The 24,833-nt window shown below is 31.7% G+C and overlaps 1 protein-coding gene across 3 annotated transcripts in view; it reads left to right on the top strand.

Moving 5' to 3' along the window:
* Positions 1–24,833, top strand: part of LOC142328432 (uncharacterized) — a 628,302-nt gene that overhangs the window by 479,886 nt on the left and 123,583 nt on the right. For all 3 annotated transcript variants that reach the window (XM_075372177.1, XM_075372178.1, XM_075372176.1), the window contains exon 5: positions 19,893–20,052. In XM_075372177.1, the coding sequence (XP_075228292.1) occupies positions 19,893–20,052 (160 nt within the window). The remainder of the gene's footprint in view (positions 1–19,892; positions 20,053–24,833) is intronic.

Genomic DNA, 24,833 nt, shown 5'->3' with positions numbered 1-24,833 from the left:
TCTAATTTATTGCTTTTTCTAATACCCAAATCAAAATAATTCTTTTATTAAAATTTTAAAATATTTATTTAAAAAGATTGGAGAGATTTCTAACTCTACATCAAATATCATTCTTTTGATTCTGATCGCTGGTTCGAGTAATATAATACTATCTTAGAACTATGAATATATTTTGATTAGCTTTATTTCATAATATTTTACCAGTTCTATTATATCATATTTTTCTATATGAGAAACAGAGAATTCTGTCTAGCTAGATGGAACATCGTGGCTATTTTACAAATCATTACAAATCATATATATATATATATATATATATATATACTGTCGCCGAATGGCTTCGACACCTCGTTGTAATTACTAACCTTATGGTAGCTCCGAAAAGGTTTATTGTCGACGAATGGCTTCGACGGATCGTATTTCATAACCTTGTGATGGCCCTGAAAAGGGCCGTTTTTTTTTCGTTAGCTCTGAGAAGAGCTGTTGGGTCTGGAAGCTGGTCTCCGGCGAAGTCGGGGGGGAGTTGCGGCTCGTCAATTGAAGTCAGACCGGACTTTCCCTCAGCAGCAGTTGGGTCCCCACTACAGCATGGCAGTGGTGGCCCCCAGAGCTCCGCAGTGTCGGTCGTCCTTTTCCGGCGTGGCCGAGGCGGTTCTCCCCAAGTGATCCCACGCTGGGCCGGCTACTGCTGCTGAGTCCTCCAGCCAGGACGATTGAAGCCTGGCGAGCTGGAGCGGGAAGGTAGCGTCCGCGTCCAGCGGCTCCTTCGGCGGGCCGGCCTGGCCTGCTGCTCCGGCGGGGATGTTTGCATCCGCCGGGAGGTCCAACGTTGAGCCGGCCAGGGAACTTCTTCTGACTTCTCCCATCTTCTTCTTCTTCTTGGTCTTCTCCAGTTGGTGGTCGACGATGAATTGAAAATTCACTTTCGTGCACGCCTTTTCATTGGAGCCTGAGAGTGGTGGGGCTGCAGCGCTGCTATGGTGGGAGAACTGCGCGGTCGGAGTGATGCGTCAGAGCGTACGTTACTGTGCGCCAGTCCACATCGTTGCTTCCGTATTCGCCCGCCGATATTAAATTAGGAATATATGTGGTAACAGTATAACAATATATGTATATAATTAATAATATAAATTATAATTAATTATATATTATTAATTATATATATATAATTAAAAAATAATAATTAATTATTAAATAATTTAATTATATATATATTCATGTAAATATCATATATTCATGAATATATATTCATGTTTCATTTTTCACTTATTTCAATGATAAAACTTGCTGTATTTTTGATAATGTTTTTATTAATATTTTATTTCAAAAAATTTAGGGTGAGAATCTACGTAGAATTGTATAGCCGCTGGTCGGCTAGGGTATAGGAGTTAAATTTATATATTAGTTTGAATTTATGTAAAAGTTACTTAGATTTCTTTTCTCATTTTCCTATTCGTTTGTCTTTTTAATGGATATCTTTTCAATTTCAGTGAAGGCATTATTATTACAAAACAATCTAGATTTTAATTATTTGTAATGAAAATATGTCACTACATAGGTAACCTTTATGTCATTGTTTAAAAATAAAATTTTAAACGCAACGTTGGTAGAGGTCATGTGTATGACATAGCAGATTCAATTGCTTGAGTTGAATAGTCTGTCACATATAAACTGCTTACTAAAACCATAAATCTGACTGCTATATAACGAAATAAAGTAAAGTAGTATGATTTATCATAATATTGATTGTATCTGTAATTTTATAGCTCTAAAAGAATAAGGAATAATTTTTTCAATCGAACATCTGACATTTTAATTTTGTGACATATTTTGTTTATTCTAAGACCGGTCGATGGTATTTTTAAACTATGCCATCCTTCTGAGTAGAACCAATGATAATAGTTATAAATCATTTAAATATTTCACATCATTATTATTTTAAATTACAGAATTACTACTATTTAAATATCCCAAATTTCAGGTGCGAGAAATACACTTTTCCTGTACACTTTTCCTGTAGGCCTTTCATGGAATATTTTTTATTCTTGAAAATGGCTGTGCCATTTATGAAGTTAATGAAGTATTGCAATCTCGAAAAATCTCGGGTTTTCAGATTTCAACGGAAATATCCATTTTGACCATCCTAAATCCATTTTGACTAGTTTCAGCGTGTCGTCTGTACGTACGTATGTATCTCGCATAACTCAAAAACGATTAGCCGTAGGATGTTGAAATTTTGGATTTAAAACTTTTGTAATATCTAGTTGTCCTTTTCACTACAAACCAAAAATGTTCAAAAAAGCCCAAAATTCAAAACATTTGGTTTTGGACTTTTTCTTAACTGTAGTAATAAACCTTCATATAGAACTTTTCAACGATGTATCATAAGTGTTACTTATTTTCATTGTTTTCAGAGTTATAGCCAAATAAAATTTTTATTTTATTTGGCTATAACTCTTGCTCTTCTTGTTGCGGCTTCTTTACAGGGATGCCGCGAAATATTGTAAAAGCTTCATAATTAATTGAATCAAGATATTTAAAATTATTAATTTAATGTTAATGAAGATACACACGTTTCATTTATTTTTATGTCTTACTTACGAGTAGTCATACTTTTACTTAGGGTAGGGCGCCATGGAAAATTTTTATTGAAAAAGGGCGCTGCGACTCGGAAAAGTTTGGAAACCACTGCCATAGATAGTTTATATTCAAATTTACTCTTTAAGTGCAATTAAAAAAATTAACGTGTAGGCTGTAATAAAAGAAATGATATTAATTATTAGTTAAAAATATCGTACTTCAATTTTTAAGGATTTCACTTCTTATTAATCATCAACAATTAAAAATCAACATTTTTCCAAATCTTGGAAAAAATTTTTTTTTCTAAGTTTTCGTAGAAATCTGTTTAAATAGTGAACTATAAGTAATCCTCCCTCGGCTCAATGAGATGAAGATAATATATATGACATCTAAATGAGATGTCTTGTTAAGATTCAAGGCGAACATTCATGAGACGTGTGGTTAATTGAACCCCAATCATTAAAGTAAACCGGTATCCATTTTCTTGTATTAAAACCGTATAAATCTTATACTAAGATTTGAACCCTCGACTTTGAAAATCAACTGTTAAAAATCTGATTTACGTCGACGAGTTAATCACTAGACTAGCCCGATGGGATTTAAAAAATTTTTAAAAACGAATGAATCGTGTCAGTAAAAATATTTAGATTAAAAATAAACTGCTTGATTATTTTACGTAGTTTTATAATTCAATTTATTTTTGTAATTATCATAAAAGGAAATGTAAGCTCATTAATATACTTTGTTTTTTTCATATTTGTGTGTATGTATGTGTCTTTTGTTTATTTTTATCAACACCTACAGTTAATTTTATACATTAGCATTAAATTTTAAATTCAATTTATTAAATTTTCAAAAAGAAAGTACTGTTTGTAGTTTTCTTTTTTTTAATCTTGTCCGCCCATGAATAAAATATATCATTTAAATAAAAACCGCTTTTCCATTCCTCTTGCTTGATTTTAATTAAATTCTGAGTGTAAGAAACTCTAAGCCATTTGAATTACTAAGCATTTTTCTTGGTTCTGTTTGTTGGGCACACATACAGTACTTAAATTATGTATATTGTTTTTTTTTTAGTTTTTTTTTATAAATATTTTATTTATATACAATAAATTATATTTGTATCAATTTATGGACTGCTTTATATATCTGATTTTTATTATTATTACATTTTCTTTAGTAGTCTTTAGAGTGTGCTTCTATGTATCCACTTAACATGTGGCGGCACCTGAAGATAAATAATAAGAACTGTTCTAAAGAAATTTTTTTTACTCAGTCATTGAAAAACCAAGATTAAAAAAAAAACAAATTTGTTTACTTTTTACTTATTAATTAATTTTGAACGGTCTAAAAATTCAGTAATGTTCCATAACTTGATAATTAAGAAGATTATTTTTAATCATTAATTTAAAATTATTAAACTGAATTAAATATGTTCACCATGCTTTTAAAAAATAGTTACTGATTATTTTTAATCCCTTTTAAATATTTATAAAATTAAAAAAAAAGTTATACATCCTAAAATCCCGATAAACTTGATGTTGATGTGGGTTTTGGATTATTACTGAGAGAACTATAAATCAGTTTTCTTAACAATATTTTTTAATTATCTGGCATCGTTGGTATTATACAATTTATATAAAAATAGAGTATCCACTTACCGAAAATTGTGAGAATTGACTATCCAAGCGCTTTCGGATTATCCCTCCATCATCAGAGATCACTAATTAATTATGAATTTTGTAGTAGTGTATATATATAAAATTTTATAAATGGGAATTAAAATGAAAATAAGTCACATTTACATTCATAAAACAAGTATATTGGAGAAATTTCATATATATATATATGAGTAATAATAAACTTATAAATGAACAAATCAGATTTGATAATGAGATTTTATTCAAGCAAATTATACAATAATTATTAATTATTAGGTTGGCTAACTGATTCAATTTTTACTGCATAACAGTTGTAAACATCTTACTGACAAGACGTTTTTATTTTAACGATGACTTATTTTATTTATTGTCAATTAACTGTTATGAAAGTAATTTTAAATTTTATTTTCATTTTTAATAAAAAACTTATATAAGTTTTTATAAAAAACTTAAATTCACAACTATAAAATTCGTAATTAATCAGTAATCCCTGATGATGGAGGAATAATCCGAAATCGCTTGGCTAGTCAATAGTCAAAATTGTTGGTAAGTGGATACTACATTTTTATATAAAGTATAGGTCAATCTACTGCCCAATAAAACTGATATATTTTAATACTTTCGACAAAAGTTCGGGGTTATAAGCAGTAAGCCAAAATATATAAATCAAAATTCCTGTAACTGTATTTAACATATATTTCGTAATAACATCTGTATTAACATTATTTAAATTTGTCAACTAAAAAGAATGTTTAATAATAAATTTTCATTTGATTTTTTTACACTTTATATCACATTTAGGTAGAAGGAAAAAATTGTGTAGGCAGGCCACGTTTGGAATATGTAAATCAAAGTTAGGGATGTAGGATGTAGGAGGTATACCGAAATGAAACGACTATCACTAGATAGGGAATCTTGGAGAGCTGCATCAAATCAGTCAAATAACTGAAGACAAAAAAAATCACATTTTATTTGTACAATTAATATGTGTAATACGTTTAACCCTAAGTAAATACAGTTCTTATATAACTTCAAAATATAAACTAACAATAGTAAAGGTTGAATTACACACATAGTAAGTAAAAATAGTACATGGTCGGCATAAAAATGATGGTATTATTTTTAAAAAGTGTCTATAGGCTCTGAAGTAAAATGTTTTTGTTTGAATTAAAGAATATGCACCAAATGGGTATGTGAAAACTTAACTAAGCGGATTTTAGAGCAATATTTTTCTTTCTTAACACTTTGGAGAAGAATGTAAGGCTGACACAGTTACACCACGTTTTACATATATGCAGTTTAGTTAACTATTCAAATATATTTTATTAATTATAAGGTAAAAACTGTATTCATTCTCAGTTAGAATGAATAATGCACTTACATATGTAAGCGCATATTTTGATTTTTAATTGAATATGTTGTAATGGCCAAAAGATAATGAGAAAACTTACAATAGCAGAATGAACTAATTATTTTTTAGTTATAAATAATAATAATAATAATAATAATAATAATTGTGTGATAATATATCTGTAAATAATTCATTATTTTAATTATATTTTTTAATAAAATATGTTTTATTTATTTATTTGTGGTGAGGATCTACAAAGCTGCACATCTCTTTCGCTTCTCGCTTTCTATACATCATTTTTTCTAGTATTCCACTCGTTGTTTATACCTCTTTTTTTCACTGAAACATCCAATCCTTGCTTCCATCAAATTCTTCTATATTAAAGTAGTAACCGTTCAAAACGTTTTAGAAAATTATTCTTTCTCATTCGCAGTAAGTGATAAAAACCACAGTAACTGCTTCCTCTCCACTGGTTCTACAATACTATCTTGCACTTATTCTTTTACTTTACTGTCTAATAGCGCTATATCTCTTGAAGGAAAGGTATAATAATCGGTCCAATTTGGGTATATGCGGTTTTTACCGGTTCTTGACGTTTTGACACCTAAGGTACACAAAAAAACCAGATGGAAATTTTCCGGATGTTAATGTGCGTGTATGTTCGGTGTTGACATCTAAATTACCTTATATCTCCAGAATTGTTGGACCTATTTTGACCAGGCTTGGTCAGATTACTTCTATATACGGGCCATTGATGCCATTAAATTTTCAACTTAAAAGGTCAACGAGGTGAGGCCGTAGAGCAAGGTTAGTCTCAGTATCTGGAGATTTGGCCTAATTAAGGTCATATTTTTCTCAGGCACATTTATTAACAAATAAAAAATAAAAATTTCTGTTAAAAAACTTTTTTTTTGTAAAATCGCGCTCCTACCCCAAAAAAATGCTGTTGTAGTCGTCCGCTATGTTGTGATGTCACAGGTGAGTAGTAGAATTAAACAAATTAATAAAAAAAAGGAATTCGGCTGGGTCTCAAACTCGATCGCTAGAGTTCCAGGTACTGAGAACTCGGTACTTGGTGCGTCTGCCTTGGTACTTGGTACAAGTGGCAGACTTGTACAGTCTGCTGACAGTAAAAGCGAAATTTGTTCTAAATAATTTGTGAAAATACATTAGTTTAGTTAATCGTAAATCGCCGCTAGTACCGACACACCCGCGCGAATTAAATTCGGTGTGGGCACGCGCTTTAGTTAGAATCATTGAATTAAATAAACGAAAAAATATTATATTTAAATAAAATGGTAAATATTTGAAATTTAGTTGTGTCTGTGTGTGTGTGTGTGTGTGTCCTCATTTCTAACTCTACCTAGATCTTATAACAATGTTGTGATTATTTGATCTCAATTTTCATACAATTTTCTCTCTCGCTTTCCAAGTTCCATACGTCACTAGCTTTCTGCATTACTTTAAATATCAATTCTTCCGATGAAAATACAGCAAAGATTACATTTTGATCAAAAGTTATATTATTTCTCGCCGAATATACCACACGTGAACCATAGCGAGAACTTTGTAAACCCTCAGCCAAACGCACACATACAACTTATAGAGTTGATGTGGGCATTCGTAAATCAGTAGAATAGTTTGAATTTAGTATGCGCAGAGAGCTTCTGGATTCATAATTGTAGAGACAACGATCTGAGGACAATGTAATATGCCTACGAAAAATTGTAAAAATGTAAAATGCCTAAGGACATTCGAGCATTATGCCGGCATATCAAACTTTAAAAAAATCGATAATTTTTTTTTAGCCTTGGAATTAAGTCAGTCTCTGAGTTTTTAATTCTATTTTAGCTCCCAAAACCCCGAATTATTCACCGGTTTTAATAATTACTATTTCTTTTATTTATTTCGTTAGGAAGTTGCATTGTTACATGTTTTGCTTTTTACATGGTAATTAAGTTGAGTGTCTAATAAAATTATCGTTGATGGAAGATGATTTTTTTTTTTTTTTTACGTCTGAAAACAACATATCTGACTAGGATTCAAACAAACAACCTTCTACATGAAAGGTGAAGGTAATATGCACTCGGCTATAGAGGTCGGCATGAAATTAATTAAAACAAAGCTTTTTAAATATATTTAATTCTCTGACCAAGTCTCTTAATATTCCAAAGTGATTTTTTTTAATACAGTCAAACTTTGTAAATCTAACCTCCTTAATTCGAATAACTCCCTTAATCGAATATTTACTTTGTCCCCTTGAAAAATTCTCCTCAAATCAAATCACTTTATTTCAAAGTTTTGAGGACTTGATATACATATTATTTCTTTGATGAGAACGTTTTTTAAACGTTTTCAATGAAGAATTTACATGCTGTACACGATTTTCAAAGAAGCATAGACAGCAATAAATTCACTCTAGTAGTGTACAGCGATCGTTAGTGTGGACTGTGATTATTATCCGGTATTGTATGTCTAATGTTAGTCAACTTCCGACTTGTTTATTTCCATTCCCGGTCGCCGGAGTAATCGAAACTCTCTACAGAAAAGTTGTGCGGGAAATTATAGCAGATATTGAAGATGACAGGAAAACATCTATAACTATGTTACAGTCTGTACGTTTCGCTGACAAAGCGTGGATGAATGACTACCCAGAAAAAATTATTAATTGCGCTTCAGACTTCAGGATTTTCATCCGGAAAAAATCAAGATGAATTTTTAGACCCATTCTCAATTTTAGAAGAAGAATTGAGTGTAATTTGTAAAAATTTTAACATTAGTACTGACGAAATTCTATTTGACTTGTTTGCACGTTTTGATGATGATGATGCTGCTGCAGTTAGTGTCACTCCAAGAGATGATGAATCATCGCGTCTTTGTCACATTCAATCATTGATAAGAGAATTCCGATGAAGAAGACGAAATGGAACAAGTAAAGATGACAGTTACAGTAAAAAGGCGCGAAATCGGCAGTAAATAACATTCGAACAGTCTTTGAAAGTTTAACCCATCGGGTTGGTCTAGTGGTTAACGCGTCTTCCCAAATCAGCTGCTTTGGAAAGTCGAGAGTTACAGCGTTCAAGTCCTAGTAAAGCCAGTTATTTTTACACAGATTTGAATACTAGATCGTGGATACCGGTGTTCTTTGGTGGTGGTTGGGTTTCAATTAACCACAAATCTCAGGAACGGTCGAACTGAGTATGTACAAGACTACACTTCATTTACACTCATACATATCATCCTCATTCATCCTCTGAAGAATTATCTAAAACGGTAGTTACCGGAGGCTAAACAGGAAAAGAAAGAAAAAGTCTTTGAAAGTTCAAGCGAAGTAGAAGGTGGTGTATTTAATGCATTAGTGAAGATTACAAATGCCCTTGATTTTCAAATCTGCCGGATAAAAACTAAAAAAAAAATTACAGACTTTTTTCGAGAAATTTAAAGGTATTGTACTGTATTCAATTTTTAATTTTTTTATTTTTGCATAATACTTTACACATTTTGTCTTTTCTAACGTAATTTAGTACTATAGTACGTAATTATAAATTAACGTAAATTTTTATTAAATTATGAAATTTTTCTATACAATTTTTAAGTTCTATTATTTTAACTCTCAAAATAGGAAAATCCCAAAATCGAACAAAAAATTGGTTCCTTGAGATTCGAATTAGACAGGTTTGACTGTATTGTATTTGTAGCATCAAATTTAATTGTTTTTTGTTTCGTTTCGTTTGTAATTTGCTTTATTTAAATTATTGCTCTATTTTCAATGTATTCAAATATTTACTGTATTTTACTCTATCTCGTAAATCTCTGATTTACACTGAATACGCCAAACCTTGAACCGTAACGAAAACTTTGTTGACCCTCTTGATAGTCCCGTAAATTCATTGAATCGGTGTGGGGAGTCAGTAAAACGTCGAAACAGGCGGTAACGCAGTATGCACAAGGAGTTGCTAGATTAGTATTTGTGGAGACAATAGCATAACTTTGATGACTTATTCGAATAAAATGCCTACATATTAACTGCTTCTGCCCACTCGAGTAACTGTATTAAAGTTACCATTCATAACACATGTAGGTTTAGGTTAGGTCGATTAAAATTAGTTTAGAATGAATAATTTGAAATTTACTTCAAAATACTGCAAATACACTGTAGATAAGCAAAGTTTCAATTGCACTTAAAGATACTGTTAATAATTTTTTTTTAAGAAATATGTTTTTTTTCTAATTACAGCTTCTACATATTATGATAATTTTAATGCTATAATAATACTGAAGTATATTCACGTTTAATAGTTAATATTGAGGTTAATTATATTTTCATCTGATGAAACCCGAAATAAAATAAATGCTACGTAATTAAATATTCTCATTTAAGTTCGGTTCGATGTAAAAGGCAATGGAAAACCACCACTTTACTCCTCACTTTTCGTATAAAACCTTGCATGAGATACTTATTATTGGTAAAAGCAGGTATGAAAATTTTGGAATTGACTTTTCAAATCACTTTCAACATTTTCGGTTATAGTGTACGTATACTATTAGTAGTTGAAAGGAATGGTCGAAAGGAAAGTGTACCATATATAGAAATTTTTTTTATTTTCTTTTGTTCTATTTCTTCTAACACCGACCCTTTTTTTTCTTAAAAATCTTAATCCTTTTTATGTAACGGAAACTCAATTTTAGTATTAACTGTACGTGGATTTGCATAGTTTATTTTCTAAAATTGTCATAATTTTATTTTTAGTTAATAAAAAAAGTTAGGGTGTTTTTAATTAATTAAATTATATACTTTTAATTACAATAATTAATTTTAAGTCATATACCTTTCCCGATTTCTTTTAATCAAATTATACATTCAGCTGATTTTTAATATGTTCTATAGATATAACACTATGATGCAGAGAAAACCATTCTTCAGATTTAAAATCCTTGTCCAAGAAGTTTCTAAGTAACTAAATTCACGTTAATTCCTTCATCAAAACCGCAATAAAAAATTCGGTTTGTAGATAGCATTGCTTGTTAGCGAACTACGTTAATATTTACATTTGGTAGCATCTCAGCCTTTCACCCGGAGATCCTGGGTTTGAATCCCGGTCAGGCATGGCATTTTACATACCTAAAAATTTCCATTACGGCTAAATGATCATAGAAGTCGATGCCCGCATATCTCATCATAAAAAAAGAGAGATATCAATAGGGAAAAACGTTATGACGTGTACCAGGTATAGAAAACAGAAAGGTGAGGTCCAGGTAAAAAGGGGAGACATACAACCAATTAATCTGAGATACGTATTATAACACTTTTAACCCACCGGTTTGATCTAGTGGTGAACGTGTCTTCGCAAATCAGCTGATCTTCGAAGTCAAGAGTTCCATCCTTCAAATCCTAGTAAAGTCAGTTACTTTTATACTGGTCTGAATATTAGATACCGGTGTTCTTTAGTGGTTCGGTTTCAATTAACCACACATTTCAGAAATGGTCGACCTGAGACTGTACTAGACTACACATCATTTACATTCGTATATATCATTCTGATTCATCCTGTAAAGTAATACCTGATGGTGATTCTCGGAGACTAAACAGGAAAAAAAGGTATACAGCATTGGTGAAAGATGTACAGCCGATGAAAAAGTTAAAATAGAAAGTATAAGGAAAGAATACAATTTAAGAACAAGGAATCTTGTTCACGGAATCTTTGGAAACAAGAAATCAATTTTTTTAAATCTTAATATGAATGAATATCTTTAATCAATCGGCTGCTAGTAGGCATGAAGACGTTATCATTCATCGTTTCTTTATTATATTGTGGCATAGTCAGTTGCAGTGGCGGCTCGCGTATAGGCACTGTGGAACTCCTGCACCCCTTATTTCCACTTGATATTATTGATAACATTTAATATAATGATTCCTTTTTTCTTTAATTGTTTCTTTATACTTGTACAATATATAATACTTAAGCATAATGCCAATATCCATTCCCCAGTTTATGAAAAATATACAAAAATCTTTGTATGGAACTGTACGCTTCACAGTTCCAGCGGCGTGGTGTTTGGCTGTTGTGCGCATGTGCACATAGGAACCTGCACGCAAGGCTGCGAGGGAGAGAGAGAGGACTGTCGCTCCCGCAGTTCCGATCCTGGCGTGCTGGTGGAAGGTAGCCTTTGTTTTACTTCATGTCTGTATGGAACGTTCCTTGTTCGTTTCCTTTTCTAGTTTAGTCGGTAGAAGGCATATGAAAGCGGTTAGTTATTTTTTCAGTAGTGATCAGAAAATGGCGGAAAGCAAGGGCTCTTTGTTTGCCAAATCTGTCCAAAAACACGCTGAAAGGGCGAAAGAGAATGTAATTAGTAAAAACTAATTATGTATTTGTTTCTGTGTACATAGAAATTTAAATTAACCATCGTTGGACTTTAGTGTTTTTAAGCGAACATTTTATTAAGTTATTGTCTAATAATATTAAGAATATTATCTGTATTGACATTTTATTATTTATTCGGTTAAACCGAATACGATTTTTAAGCACATTGTATTTAAAAACCGTGTACTATATTCTTGAATGTAATAAAGTGTAAAATTAGATTTATTATCCTGCTTCTAGCTGTTCTATTTGATTCATTTTTTTACGTTTCTTTTATTTTACAGAAAACTTTAACCATGGCCTTGAAAAGGTTCAGAAAATATTTTTCTGAAACAGCACCCCCACTAATTTTAGCTACGAGCCGCTACTGGCGCAGTTGATATGATTTGTTACAATTAGTCGGTTTTTTTTCATAGCTTGCTAAATAGATATTTTTATTGTATTCCACTAAATTTTTTTAAAATTAAATTTAATTATAATTATATCTATCCGGCACAGACGTGGGCGGTGGGTAAAGCGAAAAGGAGAAATGTTAAGATTTTGAGATTTATTGCAGGAAATAAATAAAGAACATTGAGATACTGATAAAGTAGGTGAAACGAAGTTCATCAAGCAATAATGAGGTCCAGAAGCTGTTTGATTAGTCATCCAACAGGACATTTAGTCTGTTTCTCCAACTACTATAAGTAAACTGTACTAAAGAAAGATCAAGAAAGAAGTTTGTAGATCAAGGAAGAACATATGAGAAAGTAAAAAATATTAATCTTAAAATAAAATAAACTGTAAGACCAGCAAATTTATTAGTTGAAAAGATCTTTGTCTGTCTTAGAAGATATCTTTGAGTTGAGAAGATATATCTGTTTTAGGAAAATGTTTTTGTTACATCGGCTGATTTTGCAAAAACATCTGTCTGCTATAGCACGATTTAAATCGAAACATCGGTGTATTTATCGATACAGATGTTCAAAAGATTATCGATATAGCAAAAGAATTGTACGCCCCACAACGTGTTTTTCGTGTTTGGTAGACCTGACCTGTTAACCTACCGGGTTGGTCTAGTGGTAAACGCGTCTTCCCGAATCAGCTGATTTGGAAGTCGAGAGTTCCAGCGTTCAAGTCCTAGTAAAGGCAGTTACTTTTATATGGATTTGATTACTTTTTTTTAAACAACCCCAAGGCAGTCGGTCGTCGTTAAGCAAAACACAGTCACTCGTAGTGTCGTGGCAGCAGTCTCTCTCCACTCTAGCTAGCCCCCTTCTGGGGCTTTCCCACGGGGTCTTCCCAACTTCACTAGGACACACCAACCTTCCTTTTCCGGATAGCCCCTATGCACTTCCGATAAGGAGCTACCCACCCTGTCCCTAATCTAACAGTTCCAGATGTACGTTTCGCACATCCTTCACTTCGCGATCCACTTATACCTTGAGGGTTCTATATGCCATCATCGGGGAGTCCCGAATCCCCCACTCTAGAGTGTAGGCGGACCCGAACACCCTTGTAAAATGACTACTTCCGTGACTCTGCACGTTGCCACGCTTCGACCCTTTTTTTAAAATTATAACATTTCGTCACATATGCATGAGTGCACCTCACCGTAATGGATTTGAATACTAGATCGTAGATACCGGTGTTCTTTTATGGTTGGGTTGCAATTAACCACACATCTCAGGAATGGTCGAACTGAGACTGTACAAGACTTCATTTACACTCATACATATCACCCTCATTTATCTTCTGAAGTAATACCTGAACGGTAATTCCCGGAGGCTACAGGAAAAAGGAAGGCCTGACCTGTTATTCTATGACCTTGAATGTAAAAATAATTTCGGTTCATAAACATATAGGTTTATAAAGTATTGTTTTACAAAGTTTTTTTCAATTTTATAAAAGAGAGAATATATTTATATATTTTATTAAAAATTTGTATAATGACAATTATTTGTTTAAAAATTTCTTTCACATTTTTATTACTGTTATGTAAGTGCAGCATTTTTAGATCATTAATAATGCATATTAGTTAAGAGTTATTTTAAGTATAAAATAACTTGTCTTTTTCAATACCAAATATAGTTATTTGATATATGGTGTGTATATAGATAGTCGTTGAATAAACAGATGGATTTAGATTATGTAAATTTTTTGGCGTAATAGGTGATACAGCTGTTTACGATGAGCTCACTGAGCTCATATATTGTTCTTTGTTCTGGGAAACTAACATTTAATTCTAATATTAATTTACAACACTTAAATGTTTCTTATTATTAGAAAAGTATTGTAAAAATAAAAAAAAAAAAACGTGATTTGAAAGTTTGAATGTATGTTTTATATTATCAGTGTAAATATCTTTTATTTTTTTTGACTTGTACATTGAATTATCCTACGCAATTTCTGTGATTGTAAAAATAGTTGAATGTCATTGGTTATTTCGTAACCAAATGATTTTATGCCTGATTTTATTAGGAAGATTAAAATTTGGTATTCAGAATTGTCTATTGATTTAATTGTATAATACAAGTTTAAATAGTAAAGTCGAGAATATGATTCGATTTTTATTTTTTATTTGACCTGCTGAGTGTTATATAAATAAATCTCAGTTTTTATCTGATAAGGCTTTCTCTTCTTCACATTCGGTGAAAAGTAAAGAGCTTTTCATTAATAGTAAATTTTTTATCTCCTATTTTTAGATTATTTATTAACAAATAAAAGTTTTTTACTTTTAATTTCCTGGAAAAACTCTAAAGCTATGCTGAAAGAAGGAAATATGATAATCAGTCAAAAAACGGGGTGTGGGTTTATTTTTGCATTTCTCAACGTTTATGACCCATCCTCATCATCAGTGTTCTGCTCTTTAGCAGGTCCTTACACAGCTAAATGACCAGGGATCCCAAAAATCAAAAAACGTGGGTGTAATTTTCGTACGTACGTGTATTGGGGTGTTTGAAGCTTAACAACTTTTGATTGGATAAACCGATTTTGATGAAATTTGGTACAGAGTATATGGGGCAATTTGTTGGATTCAATATATCCGTGGGGTAGGGTATATATTAAGCTCAGTACGTGCGTATATGCTTATCTTACTATTTTTTTTAAATCTGATGTGGACATTACATGACTTCCTTGTACGCCTATTAAATTACATAAACACATTTTTTTAAATGAAAAGTACATAAAATTTTATTTCATTAACAACTTCTGATATTTTTTCAAATTCTATTTTATTGTTATTATTGAATTATTATTTATCGTAATTTTTTTTTACAATCGAAGGTTAATAAATCAATGTATTTAAATTTAAATAAAAAATGTTTTAAAAAAACGGGAGATGAAGTTGGATTCGAAATGATGTGCCTTCTCCTTGATCCAAATATTTCATTAATTAAAATTTAATTTGGCAATAACTCTGAAACCAATGAAAATAAGTACCACTTATGATATATCGTTGAAAATCTCTCGATGAGGGCTTACTACTGGAGTTAAGAAAAAGTAAAAAATCAATTTTTTTGAATTTTGGGCTCTTTGGTCCATTCGATTGTAATAAAAAAGGGGAGGTGCACAACTAGATGTTACAACAGCCCTAAAACCCAAAATTTCAACATCCTACGGCTAATCGTTTTTGGATTATGCGAGATATATACGCACGTACGTACAGACGTCACTCCGAAACTAGTCATAATGGATTTAGGGATGGTCAAAGTGGATTTTTCCGTTGAAATCTGAAAACCGAAAATTTTCATGATCAGAATACTTCGTACAAGGAAGTAAAAATATATATTTTTATTTATTGCATATTTTTAACTGATCTTTTTGTCTTCCTGAACGTAATAGTAGTGCAAGTGGCCAAAAATAAAATACTTTGAGATTATATTTAGGGTGGGAGAGCTGATCAAAGTTAATTTTTTTGAATTTTTACGCCAATTTTTTGAATTTTTTACGCTTTTTTCATGTATCATTTTTTCCACTATATAAAGATAAATAAACAATCCGAGGAAAATATAACACCTTGTCAGCCTTTTTTTATTTTTTTTAATGAAACAGAATTTAATTAAAATATAATATTTGCAGCAAAATAATAAAAAGAAAACTAGTTTTTCTGATCATTTTTTTTCGTATTGTACTTTCCATTCTCAATTTGTATGCAAGTGATTGCAGTGTTTCCCGTAAGAGACATTTATTATTAAATTTTATCTGTATAATCCATATAGTTCGTTCTTCACTTCAAAAAACTTAAGAGACTCGGGTGAATAAAGATTTTATTGGTGCAAGACCAGTCTTTTCTTCAAATATAATATGTGTATATTATTCTTATAATTAATATATATATATTTTTTTTAAATTTCCCTTACGATAAGTACGAGTTTATTTAATTATTAGTTAAAATTATCGGATTATTTCTGTGTAGTAAAAACAGGTTATAGATCTTAACACATGTTTGAATAACATACTTATCATTTTTAGAAGTATAGAAAAAAAATTAAAAAAATTGTTATTTTCATAGTATAAATATTATGATCATGACAATAAATTCTTAAGAAAATTCTTTGTATGAATCATTACATGTATCTCATTGATTCTGAGAAATTTTATTATTACGTCATAATTTTGATAGGTTTGTTATCAAGCGCTACTGTTATTTTTTTATAGCCAATTTTAGTGATTTGAAATTTAAATTGTCCTGTTAATTATAATATTTATGTTTACGGTGAAAATCTTATACATAATACTTTTGTGAAAAAAATTAAGATAAAACAACTTTAATGACATTTCCAGCGAAAATATTTGACATGATACGTAACAATTCATAAAACCTTTAGGCATAAATGGTATATTTTATATTACTAGCATGTACGTAATCACAGTTTATTTACATATACACGTACTAAATGTTAATTTAATTTTTTTCTTAATTTCGCTTATTAGATTTCCTCGTCGTACTCCAGTCATCATTCAATAAAACATACAACTTACATTTAATTAATAATAAAAGTTATAACTACTTGTAATATTATTTGAACTTTATTTTATTTTTGCATTGCGATATTTTTCTACTTTTATATAAATATGTGTGATTATGTTTCTATTGAATCCGTTAAGTGCTCTTTATGTGAATGTATATTTAATACATAAGTGAAGATCACTTATGTGTTTGCTTATTCATTTAATATTTATTATTAGTTTTATTCATAAATAATACAGGTCAAGTATGTTTATTTAGTCTAACAAATCTTATGATTGATTTAAAAAAATAAAAATCTATAAATACAAATTTATAGTTAGGTCAACCTTATTTTAGCCACGCGAGCGGTCAACTGTATAGGAGAAATTTAACACTTCATAAGCTGTTGTTATTTGTCTTCTAACATCACTTTTAATTGGCAAGTGGCCTAATTATTAATTTTTCTTTGTTTGAAAGTTGTTTCACTACAGTTTACATATTTTTTTTAAATTTTTAATAATAAAATTAAAAATGGATTTATGAGTTTTTTATATTATATATGAGATATATGAGTTTTTTATGATTATTTATTTTAATTACCAAAGCTACACTTTCTACGCTCGTTTCAAGTGCATTTCTCGCCAAATCTAGTGGCTCTTATTAGTTGGTGAAATCTTCTTTCGGGCATCGCAGCTCTAAAATACTCTGGTATTATACCGTCATTTTTCTACATTTCGGAAGTGTCAAATGGTTGGCTTTCTTCACGCCTAACATGTACAGGACTCCAAAAAATGCTAAAATTTCCTCAAAACTTGTAGGTTGACAATCTAAGATTCCACAAGATTAGTTAGCTCTCATTTCTACGAATTGCTAATAAATTGAACAATCTTACTTATAGTTGGTCACGTATTTTTACCTGACCAAACGTGTGTGTTTTTACCACAAAGTGTGTGTGTGTGTGTGTGTGTGTGTGTGTGTGTGTGTGTGTGTGTGTGTGTGTGTGTGTGTGTGTGTGTGTGTGTGTGTGTGTGTGTGTGTGTGTGTGTATAATGATGGAGTAACAACTCACTGATTATACCTTATGTTGAAAAACATATAAAAAATATCTTAAAATCTCTGTTATCATTTAATTATAAAAAAATAAATAAATAAAAAGATATATACAAGAGATATCTCTAAAGTAAAGACCCCTGGGAAATTTCTCTCTTTAAGGTTGGCGAACCTGTGTCGTTCATGGCCAAGCTAGTAATGTACACACTACATTATTGTCTGTAAGTTGTCGCGTTGTAGTATCTTTGATTACGTGCGAGTAATTACGTTATAAAATGAATAGGAAAATCGACGTTTCCGCCGAATGTGAAATACGTGGAGTCATCCGTTTCTAAACCATCAAAACGTTAAGCCAGTTGAAATTCATAGGCAGTTGGTTTCTATGTACGGTGATAATTTAATGAATGAAAGAAACGTCCTAAAATGGTGTGAAAGTTGTAGAAATAACAGAATTATTGTGTACGATGAAGAACGTTCAGGGAGGCCCTCGATAATCACCGAGGACTTGTTGAAACGCGTCGATGATGAAATCAGAAAAGATTTTCACTCAACGATTTCCGACCTGGCCCTTTTTCCTGATTTTTCAAAAGCTGTTATCGGTCGCATTGTTCATGATCATTTAGGCTTCAGAAAAGTTTATGCAGGTTGGATCGCACGTCTTAATAGAATGACACAAAAAAATCCGAATGGGATCTGCTTTTGCAATTTTTGATACGCTACACAGAAAAAGGTAATGAGTTCCTTAATTCAGTTCTTAGCAGCATTGATACGTGGATTTCGAATTACACGCCAGAGAGAAAACTGTCAAGTGAATGGCATCATCCTCAATCACCAACAAAGAAAGGTCAAGCCACAGCTATTTGGGCGCAGATTGATGGTCACAGTCTTTTAGGATCTGTTTGGCATACTGCTGTTTTGATTTCTTGCCACATGGAAGAAATAGAAATACAGAAGCCTACTGAAAAACTCTACGTAACATACGACGCGCCATTCAAAATCGGCGACGTGGGCTGCTGACCGATGGCATCGTCCTGCTGCACGATATAGCACGTCAACATATTGCGGGTCCAACTCGTGATTCACTGAGAACATTTTGATGGGAAATTTACGATCACCCACCCTATATTCCGGACTAACCTCCTTCTGATTACCATTTGTTTGGGAAATTGAAAGGAGTTTTGAGTGGTGAGCAATTCGCGGGTGATGATGAACTTAAAAATGCTGTTATCAGTGGCTAAATGGACTGGCGGCAGAAAAATACGACGAGGGTATATTGAAGCTGATGTATCGCTACAAATAAATATCTTAATTCATGTGGCGATTATACCAGTATAGAGTAGTAGTATAAGGTATGTAGTTCAAGAGAAATAAAAAATATTTATAACGTTTTCTGACTATATTTGTTTACAATTAAACTGTCTTTACTTTAGATATAACCTTCAGTATTTGTGTATACGAGTATCTTTTATATATATAAAAGATATAAATTTGATATATTTTTAATACTTAACAATCTTTAATATATATACAGACAAGCGTTCAGACAAGAATTGCTTCTTATTTTTGAAATCTATTAATGGGTAGTTATTTTTTTTCTTTTAAGTGAAAGAATAAGTAGTTAAAAAATAGTTTTAAGTTACTTCTAAACAGCTATATAAAATAAACTTTTAATTTTATTACAACTATAAAATTTTGGACGGATAAGTGAAGAGCCAAATTCTACCTACTTAGTTTCTTCGTAATCTAAAATATTTATAGAAAAAATGTAGAACTCAGAATTCCAGTAAATAATACAACAGAGTTCTGAAAGGTGTTTTTTTATTAACTCGATTTCATCAAACGCGGTATGTATAATTTAATCTTGTGTAATAATAATCTGGATTTATCATTATTTTCACTTTTATATAATTATACATTTTATTATTTATTTTTTAATTTATTACTTATTTCAGGAACTCAAGTCGGAGAGGTATCGTTTTAAAGTGGTTGTAACAGAATTACAACAAGCGACAGCTGAAGATTATCAGACAGCTTTAGTGGCCTTCATAAACTGTCTTATTATCTCCACACCTCAGTTACATGACCGCATCCGCGTTAGAAATGAGTTTATCGGTAAGTGGTCTTAATAGTTATATTATAATGTACTAAAAGTATCGTAATAGTGTAATCGAAATGCAATAACCTACATAAGTATGATTTCAACCCTTTCGGCTTTAATTTTATTACGTATTATTATTGTTATTATAAAATTACATTAGAAACCACAACAGTAATAATTTCATAATGACACAAGTTGTTGTACTTCTGATAATTTAATATAGACTACTAGTTTTAACATTCCATTATCTTTTATTATTTAAGATTTTATGTTGTTTATTTAATTTTATTATGTTTCATGAGATTTATTATTTTATAAGTGTATGCAATAATACTTTAATGGAATTTTATATTATTATTTTCAACCAATTATAACTTTAATAAATTTAATTCAATTATTCTATTAATATTTAAATAACTCTTCCTTACCGGTTTTTGTTCCAATTGTAGATAACATTTTTTTAATCTATTTATTACTATTTATTTCTTGTTGTCTAAAAAATTAAATAACAGATTTGTTTTTCTGAATCAAGATTAACAGATATAATGAAGAATTTTTTACAACAAATCAATTAAGATATCGTAAACAAATAAATTACAAGTTTGTATATTAATTACAAATACGTAATGAATGAAAGAAACGTCCAAAAATGGTGTGAAAGATGTAGAAATAACAGAATTTATGTATACGACGAAGAACGGTCGAGGAGGTCCTCGATAATCACCGAGAACTTGTTGAAACGCGTCGATGATGAAATCAGAAAATATTGTCTCTCAACGATTTCCGACCTCGGCCTTTTTTTTCCTAATGTTTTAAGAGATGTTATTAGTCGCATTCGCATTGTTCATGATCAATTAGGCTTCAGAAAAGTTCCACATGAATAGATATTAGAAAAAGTTACCGAGGTAGCTAAAAAAATTAATAAAAATTTTAAATATTGGATATTGTCGAGTGTTCGCGGCTCGATCAGGATATTGAGAGATTGACAATTGAAAATGTTTATATAATTATAATTTATTAGTTTAAAAACATAAATAAACTGAGACATAACAAGAAACTGAGTAATAACAATGATAATAAACGACAATTATAAACAATTCACAATAATAATCAGAATAATAATGGCAATAACAAACAATAATAATAATAATAAATATCAATAATAAGCAAATAATAATCATAGCAATCACAACCACAACAGCATTGCTTTAATTGTGGGGCAGAAGGGCATCTTCGGAAACACTCTCAAACTGAAGCTAAATGCTCCTTATGTAAAGCTCAGGGACATTTACTTGGGAGTCGTGGCTGTAGGACCAGCAGTAAGAAATGAGACCCGCCCGCCTTTGTTCTTGGGGACGACCTAGGGTTGGGACAGCCTCGTCCTGGAGGGGTGGGACGCTCAGGTGTCCCATTTTCGGTGATTGGACGGGGACTGCCTTTGGAACTACACGCCGCGAGGGGGGAGGTAAATTAAAACCGTATTCTCAGTGGGGGATCCCTTGGGGTTCCCCATTAGAGACGTGGTGTCAAGACCGGAGTCCCGGTGGGGAGACCCCCTTGGGACCCCTCATTAGAGCCATGGCGAATGATTAAAGACAGAGTCCCAACTACTTTTAAAGTTTTATGAATGTCGAATTCAGAAATATTGTTATGGAATCGTACAATCAGTATTTTTCAATTCCATTTTTTAAACGTTTTATTTGACATATACTATTTTACTCGTATGAGTTTCAAAACATAATGGAGTTTTTTTAGGAATAGCATAAAAAAATCCTACATTTCTGTTTTTTACCTATTTTAGGTAGATGTCATAAGAAAGCGACCTATTGTAATGGGTACTATGATTGTACTTCCGAAATATTTCGACATAACTTCGCGTTTCACATTCCCCAAACCCAAAACTACCGTGAATTCAAAAGTTTATATATATATATATATATATATATATATATATATATATTTCACTTTTTTGTGGACATGATAACTGCTGTAATATTGCGCCAATCATTTTCAAATTGATAAATAAAGTATAACAATCTAAAATTTCGGTCGAGTGCGTTAACAGTCAAAATCGGACCATGGGGGTAGAAATGGTGGGAGGCTTTTTTCGAAAAAACAAAATATCGCTACAACTTTCTTATTAAGTAAAATATCGAATTCGTTTAAAGTTGCTACTATTCTTTGGATAAGGCTTAAAAATTATCTAAGTAAAGCTTTTTTGATATCACCAACCACTGGGCCAGGGTTGGAAAAATGGGATTTCGAGGATAAAAAAAAATCATACCTCCCTTAATAAGCAGAGTATCGAATCGGTTTAAAGTGGTCGTTAGTCCTCTAAACATTACCTAAAATTTTGTCTGTAAATATTTTTAATATGACCAACCTTTACGGCAAGAGAAAACCAAAATGTTGCTGGAATTATAAGAGGATGGGAATTGTACGCTAAACATGAGAAACTTTTTTCACATGCAAGCATTGTCGTATTGAGTAAATTTCAAGTTTTCTTAACTTTAACGTGGAAATCTTTTTTATACTCTATTTAGCACCGGTGAAATCTACCTCCGCCTTCCGGCGTGCTAAAAGGGATTTATTTTTATATAGTTACCTAATAATGTTGTTTTTTCAGTGTTGTCAATTTAAAAGAATTTGACGTTATGCTATTAAATAATTGTTACTTAATGGATCTTGCACCAATAACATGAATCTTTTAATGTTTACTTCATGAAATTCAGTTCACTAGTTCTGGAGTTTATGGAGCACACTACGCAATGAACCGGAAAGTTTAAAGGTAATAAATGCAATAAATTTACTAGGAAGAAATAGAGGTGAAACGCCATCTGATTATTAATAAAGACCAATTAAGTTGTTATTAGAAAAAAAAATGGTAAATTAAACTAAGTAAATCGAAATTTTGAAAAATTATTTAATGATTTTACGTTAGTTTTATAAAACCTATTATTCGATTTCATAAGAGCATATGATTTAAAATCAATTGTATCGTTCGCTCTGTATAAAAACCAGCGCACAAACAATAGGCCGTAACCACACTGCAGTCATAAAAATGTTTCACAAGTTGAATCTGAAGAAGCAATGTTAACTATTAAAAAATGTCAGCAGTATAAAATTACAACTAATTTCTTTAAATATGTTAACATAAATAAAATGAAAGTTATCTCAGGTAATAACTGCCATGACAAATGCTGAATAAAACGTCTTCGTGAAATCATAGATCTTCTTTCAATTATTACACCGCTTACTACCCTCGCCTTTACGCTAAACATAGGCATATTGTATAGAACCTGGGATTATAGCTGTTCCACTTTGTAATACTAGGAAGCTGTTGTACGTTTTTTAAAGAGCACTAAATTTCTAATAGTTTAGTTGAAAATTATTCTTTTCTGTAAAATTTTTTTTTAATTAACAGAACACAAAATCTTTACTTCTCAATATACATATTTAGGTCTCTCCAAGCCTCTAAGCCTTCCTGGCAAGTGCCCATTCAGTACATTACATATACATTAACAATGAAAAGTACATATACAGAACAAAATAAATTAATAATTAAACAAATTTATGTAATAAACAACAATTTAAAACAAAATTGTGTATTACAAAACAAAACAAATCGTCTTGTTCCGGATACACTTACATACCAGGAGGAGGGCAGACAACCCCCTCTGTTTATACTGTGGGACGTTGGACACATCGGAACACGTCATATTCGACTGCCGGGCGTGGGTCACCGATCGCCACGGTTGTGAAATGGTCAGTGGGCTCCTTGCATTCGAGATCGTCGAGCGTATGTAGTCAAGAGTGGAGGAGTTTCGGGCAATAACCTGTTTTATATCAAGTATTCTTCAACAGAAAGATCAAGACGACGAAGCGGCAAGGGTTGAGGGATAGCCCCCTACGGAGCTGCCGTTCGTCGGTGCTTGTACTTAAGGGCGGCAGTGATGAGACACTGGGACTCCCTCGTCCCTTCGTGAAGAAGACCGACCCTCTGTCTGGGCCCCTTCACGGATCTCCACATTAGAGGTTAAGGCGTCAGGACCAAGTGTCAGCATGGAAAGGTCCACTGGAAGTCCGAAGAACGCGACCGTTGAGTGGGGGGGGGGGAGTGAAGGAAGGACAGCTCCCTGCGGTGCCGTCGTTCGTCCGAGCTTGCGCAGGTGGGCGGTGGTGATGATACACGGAGATTCCGGATTCCCCTTGCCCAAAGGCACATCTTGGGGCCGTGCGGGGCTTTATTGCGGATCCGGTCCCAGGATAGGAAGTTGATAAGGTGGTTAGGTTTTAGTCGATAGGGCGCAGGTATACATATGCACTTTAATAACAACCAGCGGAACCTGTTGCGAGTCCGACACTTGTCCGTAAATGGGATTCCCACTTCATCAGGAGAAAAAAAATGAATAAAAAATAAAAATACTCTTAATTATAAAAAAATATTTAGTGACGTCATAAAAGTGGTTGCGATAAAAAATATATATTTAAATTGTAACAAAATATTAAAGAATTTAACTGTTTGTTGCTTTAACTTTAATGGATATTCTAGATTTTATATTTTCAGAGGCTAACCATTGAAATCCGTATTTCTTAACCAAATTATAATTTGTTATCTTTTATTTCTTTCGGTAACATTTTATATAAACTTGGAACACAACTTTCAATAACTTTCTACCATATAAATTATTTTATTTAGAAACAAAAAATAAATTTTTCTACCTAGTTTGATGAATAGTTTTTTTTTTTAGTTTTAAAATAATTTTTCATATGGAACATACATACAAGTATTAAC

This window comes from Lycorma delicatula, chromosome 7 (genome assembly GCF_047948215.1).
Source record: "Lycorma delicatula isolate Av1 chromosome 7, ASM4794821v1, whole genome shotgun sequence".
In the NCBI taxonomy this organism is placed as follows: domain Eukaryota; kingdom Metazoa; phylum Arthropoda; class Insecta; order Hemiptera; family Fulgoridae; genus Lycorma; species Lycorma delicatula.
Note: the sequence above shows the minus strand (reverse complement) of the source record. Positions and strands in the feature narration are given on the sequence as shown.